Source organism: Arachis stenosperma, chromosome 6, assembly GCF_014773155.1.
Source record: "Arachis stenosperma cultivar V10309 chromosome 6, arast.V10309.gnm1.PFL2, whole genome shotgun sequence".
Classification (NCBI taxonomy): Eukaryota; Viridiplantae; Streptophyta; class Magnoliopsida; order Fabales; family Fabaceae; genus Arachis; species Arachis stenosperma.
This window is the reverse complement of record NC_080382.1, coordinates 9691385-9702566: the sequence shown is the minus strand read 5'-3', so window position 1 is coordinate 9702566 and position 11182 is coordinate 9691385. Positions and strand designations below refer to the sequence as shown.

The 11182-nt window shown below is 32.8% G+C and overlaps 1 protein-coding gene across 1 annotated transcript; it reads left to right on the top strand.

The window, feature by feature from the left end:
* The first annotated feature begins 1309 nt into the window (after positions 1-1309).
* Positions 1310-4893, top strand: LOC130932411 (dnaJ protein ERDJ3B-like). Its single transcript, XM_057861735.1, has 10 exons — positions 1310-1627; positions 1720-1868; positions 1961-2093; positions 2392-2503; positions 3059-3175; positions 3445-3531; positions 3917-3976; positions 4070-4147; positions 4344-4415; positions 4502-4893. Exons 1-10 carry the CDS (start codon positions 1554-1556, stop codon positions 4709-4711), a joined length of 1092 nt encoding a protein of 363 aa, XP_057717718.1. The 5' UTR covers positions 1310-1553; the 3' UTR covers positions 4712-4893.
* Positions 4894-11182: the final 6289 nt, after the last annotated feature.

Sequence of the window (11182 nt, the reverse complement as noted above, 5' to 3'; positions counted from 1 at the left end):
CACACAACACTTAAGAATTTATATTTAATATTTAGTACACTCACCAAAATTTAAATCTTGATGCAAAATATTAAGAAGCATATAATTTAACCAATTGAGTTAGGCAGTTGAATTAGACCTCAGCTGCATAGTAACTATTTAATTCGATTTATGTATTTTTTTTTAACGGATATATAATTCTTATAATCTCATTTTATCGATATCATGAGACATATTTATTCTTTGTTAATCAATTTGTCTAAAGTTGATATTATAATAGAACCAAACTATTTGTGTAGATGCCTGTCCGGTTAGTACTAATTTGAATTTGATTAGACCAAATTTTCTTGTTAACTTTTGAATACGTAGATATTAAGTTTTCTAGTTCATATAGTATTTCTCCAAGTAATTGCAGTAAGTAAGTCAGGACTTTGATAGTGCACGACTACAACTCAAAAGAGTGATTAATTATAAAGAGAGATATCATGAAGGTCTAGCATAGTCAAAGATCTAGTATGAGGATGTTTCTAGTATTTCACTTACTTGATTTCCATGTTTTGATTGCAACAATATTATACCCAAGATTCCTAATCCTAATCACAGGATCAGAGTCAGATTTACAGCTAATAGATTTGCCATTAAGGCTTCTCTAGTCATATACATAGAGTCATTCAGATATGAGAACAGGTGCTTGGCATCATCTCTAGCTAGAAGAGAAGGTGAACATTGGTCTTAGTCTCTTTACAACACTTGAGATCATGATTTTCATTTTGACATTTGTTTGTTCAAATTTATGACTCAAAGTCCTTCATACCGGTCAACTCTATTTAGGAGCTGAATGGGTGTGAAATCTGTTAAACTTTGGTTGAACTATAACTAAAGTGAGTTCTAGTAAAATTAGATAAAGTGTTATGATTTTTTTAATTAATTATTTTAATCAAGATACGCTTCCAAATTACCAAAACAGAGTAGTTCACAACTAACACTCTATTGAATTACCTCCCATTACATCACCAAAAAAAAAAAAAGAGAGAAGATGAAATGAATAATTTCATCCAAGTGAATGTGTAATGATGTTAAATTTATTATCGTTATGACTTATGAATGAATATAAGAATAAAAATATTTTAATATGAAAGAAAAGAAAAGGGCAAAATGGTACTTTGGTGTTTTCCTTTGAAAAAAGGAGGTGGGACTTGGGAGGGTAGTGAGAGAGAAGAACGTCGCGAAAATCCAACGTGTAGAGCGAGGATTGGTTGGAACAAGTAAGAAACGATTATGATTGGCCAGTTTCGAAAATGAACACGTTGCAAAGCGTGGTCATGACTCCACCGGTCAAGTCTTGGCGGAATCGCTTTCAGGTTTCAGCTTCCACCACTGTAAAGAAGAAGAAGAAGAAGAAGAAGAAGAAGAAGCCAACAAATTCTCACTTCTCAGTAACCAAAACCCTTCGTTTGAGCTCTCATTCCAAATCACAATCCCTAGCTTTGGTTTCAGCTTGCGCTTCCGATCCGAGTGAGCATATCAGAGCCCTAAATTGGCGTTGCTGAGGGATCAAACTCTCGCAATTCCTCATGGCGCATCGAAAAACGAAGCTCCTTTTCATTCTTCTATGCGCTCTCTGCTATTCTCTCAATGCTATCGCCGGGTATTGTTACTTCCTTCCTTTTGTTTTTTTAACTTGTTTTCTCTGCTGAAGATGATGAGTTACCAACAAGATAGCATTGGTTTGTGTTGCAGAAAGAGCTACTACGATATACTTCAAGTTTCCAAGGGTGCTTCGGAGGAGCAGATAAAGAGGGCGTATAGGAAGCTTGCATTGAAGTACCACCCTGATAAGAACCAGGGCAATGAAGAAGCTAATAAGAAGTTTGCTGAAATTAGCAATGGTATTCACATTCATATCTACCTTTGTTTGTTGTTAATGATATGGCATATTGCTATTTACCTGTGTTGAGTTGGCTTTTGTTGATGTTATCAGCGTATGAAGTGTTGTCGGATAGTGAGAAGAGAAACATTTATGACAGATATGGTGAGGAGGGTTTGAAGCAGCATGCTGCCAATGGTGGCAGAGGTGGTGGAATGGGAATGAACATCCAAGACATTTTTAGCTCGTAAGTCCACCCCTTACTTCAACCTTTGAGCCATTCTATTCTTGAAATGATTGTATGACTTGGTGTATAATCAATTTAGTACAAGGACTAAAGCATGTTCTATGAAGTCATAGTAATGCATTCTGAACACAACATTTATGCTGTTACTTAGATCATAGGCTTCCTAATGCCTGATTTGGAAATCTCATTTTAATCATTAGTTGTGGCCGTTGATTCAAAATGGTGCTATATCTTAGGTGTGTGCTTATGGTTTAACATGTGGAAGATTTATGGATGACACTGAGAATATTTATTTCAGTTTCTTTGGTGGTGGTTCGATGGAGGAGGAAGAGAAGATTGTGAAAGGTGATGATGTGATTGTTGAATTGGATGCAAGCCTTGCAGATTTATACATGGGAGGTTCCATGAAGGTCAGGTTACAGTGCTTTTGTCATGCAATTTGTGAACTTAAGCAATCTTTCATACCAAGGATATTGATCCAAATGAATTCAATTTCATTGTCAAACTGGTCTTTATATGATTATTGGTGACAGAAAATTACACCTTTACTTAACCACATCTGCCAACTAAAATTCAGAAATAAATTTAATAGCAACTGAGAAGAACTGCTCTAGGGACTGCAAAGCAGAACTTATGTGTATATAATGCTGAAGCTTGGCTTTGGGCATCTAATACACAGATTCCATATACCTATGAGGCTATAACTTTGGCTTTTGCTGGATGTTATTTTGTATTTCTCTTTTTGTTCTATCTCAGATGCTGTGATTATAAACTCATTGCTTGGGGAAACATCTTAGCCACTAGACAGGTGTAGTTGTAGATCATTACCGTAATCACCAATTTATAAACAATTTTGTCCTTAACTGATTTAATCATCGTTTTTTTTTTTTTTACTTCAAGTGTAGAATTTATGAGGCCCCTGATGATTCATTAGCAGTTTGTGACCATTGTATTCAAACTATCAGGTTTGGAGAGAGAAAAATGTGTTAAAGCCAGCACCAGGAAAAAGGCGCTGCAACTGTAGAAATGAGGTTTATCACAAGCAAATTGGGCCTGGGATGTTTCAGCAGATGACGGAGCAGGTAAAAGCACCTATGAGATTGTTGATGCAGTTTTTTGTTTTTTTTCCTCCCCTCTTAGCTCTTATCCTTTTGGATGATGCATAATTTATATTTGTATTTCATAAAATCATATTTCTTGCATCATGAAATTTATATGCAGGACTGTGAAATGTTTACTTAGTTTCATGCCTGGAATGTTTTATTTTTTTGGAGGGTGGAGGTGTTCTGTTGGTTTATATTATTCCTGGGTTTTCATATTTAAAGTTCTATTTCTGAATTTGCCTGTACAGGTCTGTGAGCAGTGTCCTAATGTCAAATATGTAAGGGAGGGCTATTTTATCACCGTTGATATAGAGAAAGGCATGCAAGATGGGCAGGTAAAGTGCTAAATTTATATAGTATTTAAACAATCATGGATAATGTGATGTATGTCTTATTACCCGCTTCCATATAATCTCTACTTAATCTTGTGTACATCTACATTCTAAACACAATAAGGCTCTGTTTCAAAATTCCGAATTGTAGTTCTGTGGAGTTGGTTCAAATTTAACACTATAGCCTGCATAGAATTTCATAATTCTTTGTTTCATTTTGCTTAAACTGACAATAACTTCTAGTCATTACTAATTACTTTCGTTGTATGAAACTGTGGTGAAAATGAATTGTTGTCTACTAGTGTCTGCTAAGCATTGATACCAAAAATACCCGTTTTAAGTGTTATGCTGCAAGTGATGTATATGAATCATGATTATCCTTTCACAGGAGGTACTATTCTATGAGGATGGTGAGCCTATCATAGACGGAGAATCTGGAGATTTAAGGGTTAGTAACTTGGTCTTTTTGTGTAAATTAGCAATTGTGTGCTGTATTATTATTTGTGGAGTGTGCTGACAACTTCAGTGGTATTCTGAGCAGTTCCGTATCCGAACTGCACCCCATGATGTCTTCAGAAGGGAAGGCAATGATTTGCACACCACTGTCACTATAACCCTGGTAAGTATCACTCTTGTGGATGCAATATTATTCAATTGTTAATAGTTGCGTTTTTGGGCCAGTAACTATTAATCTATTATGGGTGAGTTGAATCTAGACATTGTTTATTTCACAAACAATTCACTTCTGAATTCTGACATTGACGTCAACAAAATTCTGGGGGATGTAAAGTTTATTAAATCTAAATGTTCTTCAGGTTCAAGCCCTTGTTGGATTTGAGAAGACCATCAAACATCTAGATGAGCATCTGGTGGACATAAGCACAAAGGTGCTTCAAATATACTCTTTCCGTCAATTGTTGTTTCTTTATATATAAAGGCAAACACATCTGACAGCGTTCTTTTGATTCCTCAGGCAATTACAAAGCCAAAGCAAGTGAAGAAGTTCAAAGGGGAGGGTATGCCATTGCATATGAGCACGAAGAAAGGAGATCTTTACGTCACTTTTGAGGTTCTATTCCCCACATCACTAACGGAGGAACAAAAAAACAGATACAAGCAATTCTTGGTTAGAATACGTGTAAGATGCGTTTTTTCACCCATTATGACCTTCAATGTACCATGATTTGGTCGTAGTAGTTCATAAGCATTCTTATGGCATTCCTGCCCTTCCTCCTTTTTTGTTAGTTCACGTAAAATAGATTCCCCTTCTTTTCTTTCTCTTCTTTCATGATGATGGTCATTCTGTAATCCTTGCCTTCCTCTGGATACTAATGTCTAATCATTGTGGTACTTTCTTTTTGTCAAGATACGAGGAAAATATAACATTAGCTTAAAAGCAGCATACATTCGCCATGCGTGGTTAATACATTCCATTGAGATTTGATAAAGTTTTAAAAACGTGATTTGGTCAAGAACTCCTCCACGTGTATATTTTTTTTTTCTTTTTCTTATAAACTCTAGTTATAAAACTCCAATTGAATATTAAAAAATAATACACTAGACTGTAGTGTGTGGGTATATTTGATAATAAAGGAAAGTATGTCTGGGTATATTTTATAATTCAATTTGGTGAGGTTATAGAAGGCTACCAAATCCTTAGCCTACTAATGTTGTCACATGTAGGGTTCAGAGTCATTAACCTCTGCCTATGGATCCGGAGGAACTATTCAGAGGGATCATGACTTGTCTTCATACTTAAAATCTATATTCTACATTGTCTCTAGCTATGCTTAAAGATCTGCCTCAAGTATACGGCATCATACAAGTAGGGAGAGAGTCCTTGAAAAATTTTTCATAGTTTTGGTGCAACACAACATATGAATTTCTTTGTAGTGGTTTCACGCTTGCTACTCTTGGAAGCATATAGTTTGATTAGCTTAGCTTAGGGTGAAAACATGTAGATACTATATTTTTCAATGGGACAGATAGACGATTCTTTTATTCATTACTCCTTAAATAGTTCTTATATATAAAATATTTCCCAAATATTCAAATATAAACCAAGCCAACTGCTGAAACATTCAATCGATTATGTGTACAGTCAATGGCTGTTGACCGCGGTCTTAAGTCAATTCCTCAGTTATCTTATTTAACTTAATATCTATTATTTTTTAATTTATAATTATATATTTATTACATCTGATATTATTCAATTATTTTAACAGTAATTAAAGAATGCAAACTATGATAAGTTTTTTTTTTTTTGGGGTTTCTAAGATAAGCTAATTTTAGATTGTTTATGTTTTTTTTCTCCTAAAATTTTTGCATTGGATAATAATAATTTTGGGTTTGGGCTACTTGATTTGGGTGCATAATTTTTCGGAGACAAAGCATGTAACTCACCAGTGGATTCTAGAGAGCCCAAGTGAAATGAACTTCTATCAAAACGTATTCATCCCAAATACAAAAAAAAACGAAGTATTCATCCCGAAACAATCTGACAGAAAAAAAAACAATGGAAGTACTAACCAAATCTGGGTTGATCGAGTATTCAAATCGTGTTATGTGTATGCAGCAACCCATTGGTTAACAACAAATTTTTAAATAGAGTTCAGATCCGCCTGTCGTGTTGGGTAATGAAAAACCACAAAAAAGGAAGTAGTATTAGTGTGTTACTATTATGCCACTCCAGCCGGTTTTCTTGCACTGTAAACTGTAAAGCCCAATGTCAGAAAAAAAAATGAACTGTAAATCCCCCTCATTGTATATATTTCTATCAAGTGATTAACAGCAGAGTTATACTTTGGTAGAAAGAAAGGAAATGCAAAAAGTTATTTATTTATTTTTCAATGAGAAAGGGTAACAAGTAACAACAGCTGTTTGCCTCTTTTCCTTTCACTCGATTATTGAAGGGTACAAATTACAAAAGGCCATTTCTTGTTACATTTCATCGTTAGGGAGATGATTGTACGACCACTTTTTCGTTGATCCCTATTAATGCATGCTTAAGTGGAACCAACCTGCAGCCACCAATCGCCAATAGTACAAAGGCTACTCTTCTTAAGCCTTACAACATTTTTTAAACTTCACATCCATATAAATTTCAGAAATTCCTTACATACTTTTTTTCTTTTGGCCGTAAAATTCCTTACATACTTTTCCTTGCCATAATTGCCACTAACTAATTACTCGGTACCCTCTCTCAATGATGATGTCTCTTCCCATACTCTTTCTCCGTGGACTTTGAGGTTCAGCCAAGTACATCCCATTTACGTGACTTTATTATACTCGTATCGTTACTAACTCTATAACATAAACATAGTAGTCTACGATAATCATTTCTTTTCAAGTACAATGTGCTACCAATGTTTTCACCTAGCTAGCTCTAGCGTATACCTAACCTTCTTCTCTTCATCACTTTCCTCATGCCTTAGTTAGCTACCTAGATGTAAAAATAAATTCACGGCGGGGTTAACCTCTTTTAATTTATAGACTACTATATATTGATATGTGAAGCCAAACTTTATCAACAATTAATTTAAAAGAGCTTAAAATGATCGATACTCTATATGAATATCACATGACAAAAGTTAATTCACATGCTTAAAAGATATGAAATTAATTTTTTTTTTTATCAACAAGAATTAATTGGAGCTTTGCTTTCAAAAGTCGTTACGAATAACCTTCATTGTATATTATTCTCGTATAAATTAAAGTACGAAGAAGCTTGATAGAGTATATTAACATATATATAATGACACGAAAACCATACTCCATGAGTTGTAAAGGAAGATTTGCTCTCTGCATACTCAGATCTCTATACAACCCGTCCTCTCTTTTTGGCTCATGTTGAATAATTCGAGTCCTATGTTCCTAACTACTCATCATATTAATAATAACACGTTTGTTTCGTACCCTTTTTCTTTTGTAAATATGTGCATTACATGTTATAATTAACCAATAATACAATTAACTCCCTAATCTATATATATAGTGGATATTTTAACGATGACACTGTATGAAGATTATATTGTGAATCGTTAGATAAATTATTATTTTTAATTGAATTATTTAACAATTTATAATATATATAATTTTCATATAAAGATATTATCATTGAAGTATTCATCATCATGTATATATTACCAGGCCAGCACATATGAATGATTAATATGTTTAAACAAGAAGAAATGTGCATTGATTAATATAAATATGTTATTGTGTTACCCTTGTATAAAGTAAATTTAATTTCTTATATAGGTAATTGTGAAAAATTAGTATATTTTCAAACTGAAAATATATAAATTTAATTTAACACAATTTTTCATTAATTATTAAAACAGATTAAAAAAAAAAGAAAAAAAAAGGTAATACTAGCAAAGCAAGTTGATGGATTTAGTATGATAGAAGGATGGCAAAGAGGGATACACCAAAAAACAAAGAAAAAGTCTTACAAAGATGGGCTTAAGTCTCTGACTAGAGAATAAAGAACTAAAGAAATAATGGAGCCCTCGTGAGATGCACCTTTTCTTTCGGCACAAGAAATTTAATTATGCTTTCAACGAATATGAAAGGTTAATGTACATATAGCAAGAAAAAATAATAATAATAATATTGTGTCAGAGGAGCAGTTCAAGAACACTAATTTGCCAATGGAGCAATACAATCAATGCTTCTTTCTTTGCAATGATAGCAGTGTGTATTTTGTTTATATGAATTCTGAATATGGCAGGCATGTTTTCCCTCTTTCCCACCAATACTAATTCGTTTTTCCAAATACGGCTTATAAAATAATTACATTATTAGCACGTCTATTTCTCTTTCTTTATTTTTCACTCTCATCTTAAATTTTATAATATAAATCACTAGCTGTGAAATCAACAACTCGAAATCAACAACTCAAGTATACTATAGTGTATTAAAATTTTTCCATCAAAATTAAATAGTTCATTATTATTATTATGAGAGGGTTTTGTGATGAGCACTTTTAATGAGGGTACCTAACAAGGAAGGTAGGAAGATATTACATAAGATGGGCAGAGTTTGAATTTGCATACTCTAATAATACTAGTGCCTATGCCAATGCCCAAGGAAGGACATTGTCACTTAAATACAACTATTTCCTTTTCATTGCCTAGAGTTTTCAAGAATTTATTGCTATATTCATTCATATCTCAAGGAAGACATGATCGTATAACCAAAAAACAAGAAAAAGGATGTGATTAGTGCTATCCTCGAGGCATCTATCTCAATAGCATAAAATCATTGATAAATAATAATACTGAATTCTTTTTTAATATTCATTATCTTGAATTTTTTATTTGATATGTCTATGGTATTTTCAGAAGAGAGATTAGCCTCACGATTCTAAAGTAAAATACACATCAAGTATCAAGTATTATATAACTAAATCTCAATGAATAATATATAGTGGATTAAATTACTTGATCAGTCTTTATGATTTAATTAGATTTATAATTAGGTACTTATAATTTAAAAACTTTTAATTATGCTCTTATACCATTTTGAATTTGAAAAATGAGAATATATTTATATTTATGAATTTAGTCCAAATATGAGTATCTTCAATTTAAAAAAAAATATGTTAATTCTAATGATTTTTATACAATAAAAATTTAATTATAAATTTAATGAAATTATAAGTATTTAATCTATAAAATATAGAAAAATTTTCAAATATATCGTTATATCGGTGTTTCAGTGATTTTTTACCGTTGATCTTAATTATAAAAAATATATATAATTAAGATCAACGATTAAAAATCACTGATACACCAATATGACGGTACACTTAAAAATCTTCATATAATATATAGCTTGTAGTAGTATCTTATGAACTTAAGAAATATGAATATAACTTGCACCTAAAATAATAATTTGCACCGGTCTAGTGGTAATATAAACAGGGAAATATAATGATAGAGTAAGGTGGGAAAAGAATGGCGCTTTTCGAGGAAAAGGGACGTCAAATCTATATTATTGTTGGCACATGAAATGAAAGGGTGATGCAATCACTTGAAATGAAAGGAAGAAAAGTTGTGCCTTCTTTGGTCAAGATCATAGCCCATAGGCCTCTTAATTTGAATTAGCAAGCTTCTAATTACTCCATATTTTTTAAAACAGAATAAAATGGGTAGCAAACAAAACAATTTGCATATGATATATACATGTGCATTGAACATTCAACCTCGGCCAATCCAACAAGTTTTGAAATCAGAGAGCATCATCATATTCCTCTCACACCACTTCTCAGTTTTGGAAACTCTCAAATGGGTATATTTTGTTCTTTTCTCCTTTGACAGAGAGGATTTTTGACCTATTATAAGTTACTTCAATTATATATTTGCCCAAGCATATGGTTTTCAATAATTTTATGTCACGTTTTAAGTTAGCATTCGCATTCGCATTCACATTCACATTTTGGCCTTAAATCAAATCAAATCGGTAATGCAAGTCAATCAGAAAGCTCATTCATTATTCAAACCCATTTCTATTCTCGTTTAACTGGCAACAGTTGTATTCTATTGGATTTGTATTGTATTGTTACACCAAAATAAAAAGTGACAAGAAGGGAATCACTGTAGAAAACGCAATAATGAATCTTTTACAATGCAGCAGGCTTTTTCGTTTGCATCAGAGGCCACGCCTCAAAGCTTGCATGTACCATTATTACTAGGCTTTGGAGGTTGTTAAATTCAAGCATAGGAAACCACTGTCAAATTTTTATTTATGGCAGAGACCACAGTCCTCGTACGGAAAATTCAGCAACACAAGAATCTTAAAATTTTTTGCGAATATAATCAACCATCTAACTCTCTGGTACGGAATACATGCACAAATTGCAAAAGCTTGTGACTTGTCAAAGTTAATCACATTTTTACTAATTGCTACTACTAATCACTTTTGATTTCTCGTACTGAGTGCATATTATTAGATTAGATTAGAGTAGAGTGTTAGCTTTGTTCTGTGTAAAAGAGAAAAACCTGACACCACTTTTATCTCTGTTCAGTGTTGTGACCACGTTCAATTAACCTCAAAGTCATGTTCCATGACAAGGACAACCATTGATTCTCGGAACTGTGCCTTTTTAGTTTTTCACCCCTCACCTCACTGTTATTTCTCTTTCGCACTAAAATACACCACATGATATCACCCATCAAAAATGGATTGCAAGTTTTGCAATACCACTTCACTTCTTCACACGTAAGACTTGATTGCAATCAGAAATGTAGAAGAAGTAAATGCAGTGTCAGACAACTCATTTATTATTACTATGGATAGATAGATTCATTCATTAATTAAGCAAAGAAAATTTTGAATTCAAGCTTTCTTTGGTCACCAACACCAAACCCTTTTATTTTTCCGTTACCATTATTTACCAAAAGTGACCAACAAAGAGTGGACTACTATTTTCCCAATATACCCTTTTATTAATTTCCCATTTAGAATACGTTCAAGGGTGAACAAGTTTGAATGCAGACCCAAAAATCAATAGTAGAGAATAGAGATAGAGAGAGTCTTGAGTACTGATATTTCTGTACATCTGATAACATTTAAAAAAAAAGATAACTAATAATAAATAAATAAAAGATTGCAAAAAAATAAAAGGAAAAAGGGAAAGGAAAGGAAAAGG

What these genes read in the sequence shown, in the direction of transcription:
- LOC130932411 (XM_057861735.1), top strand. Translation starts at nt 1,554, where the DNA reads ATGGCGCATCGAAAAACGAAGCTCCTTTTCATTCTTCTATGCGCTCTC. An exon ending in ATCCAAGACATTTTTAGCTC is followed by an intron (nt 2,094 to 2,391) that starts GTAAGTCCACCC and finishes TATTTATTTCAG; the next exon opens with TTTCTTTGGTGGTGGTTCGA. An exon ending in CCACTGTCACTATAACCCTG is followed by an intron (nt 4,148 to 4,343) that starts GTAAGTATCACT and finishes AATGTTCTTCAG; the next exon opens with GTTCAAGCCCTTGTTGGATT.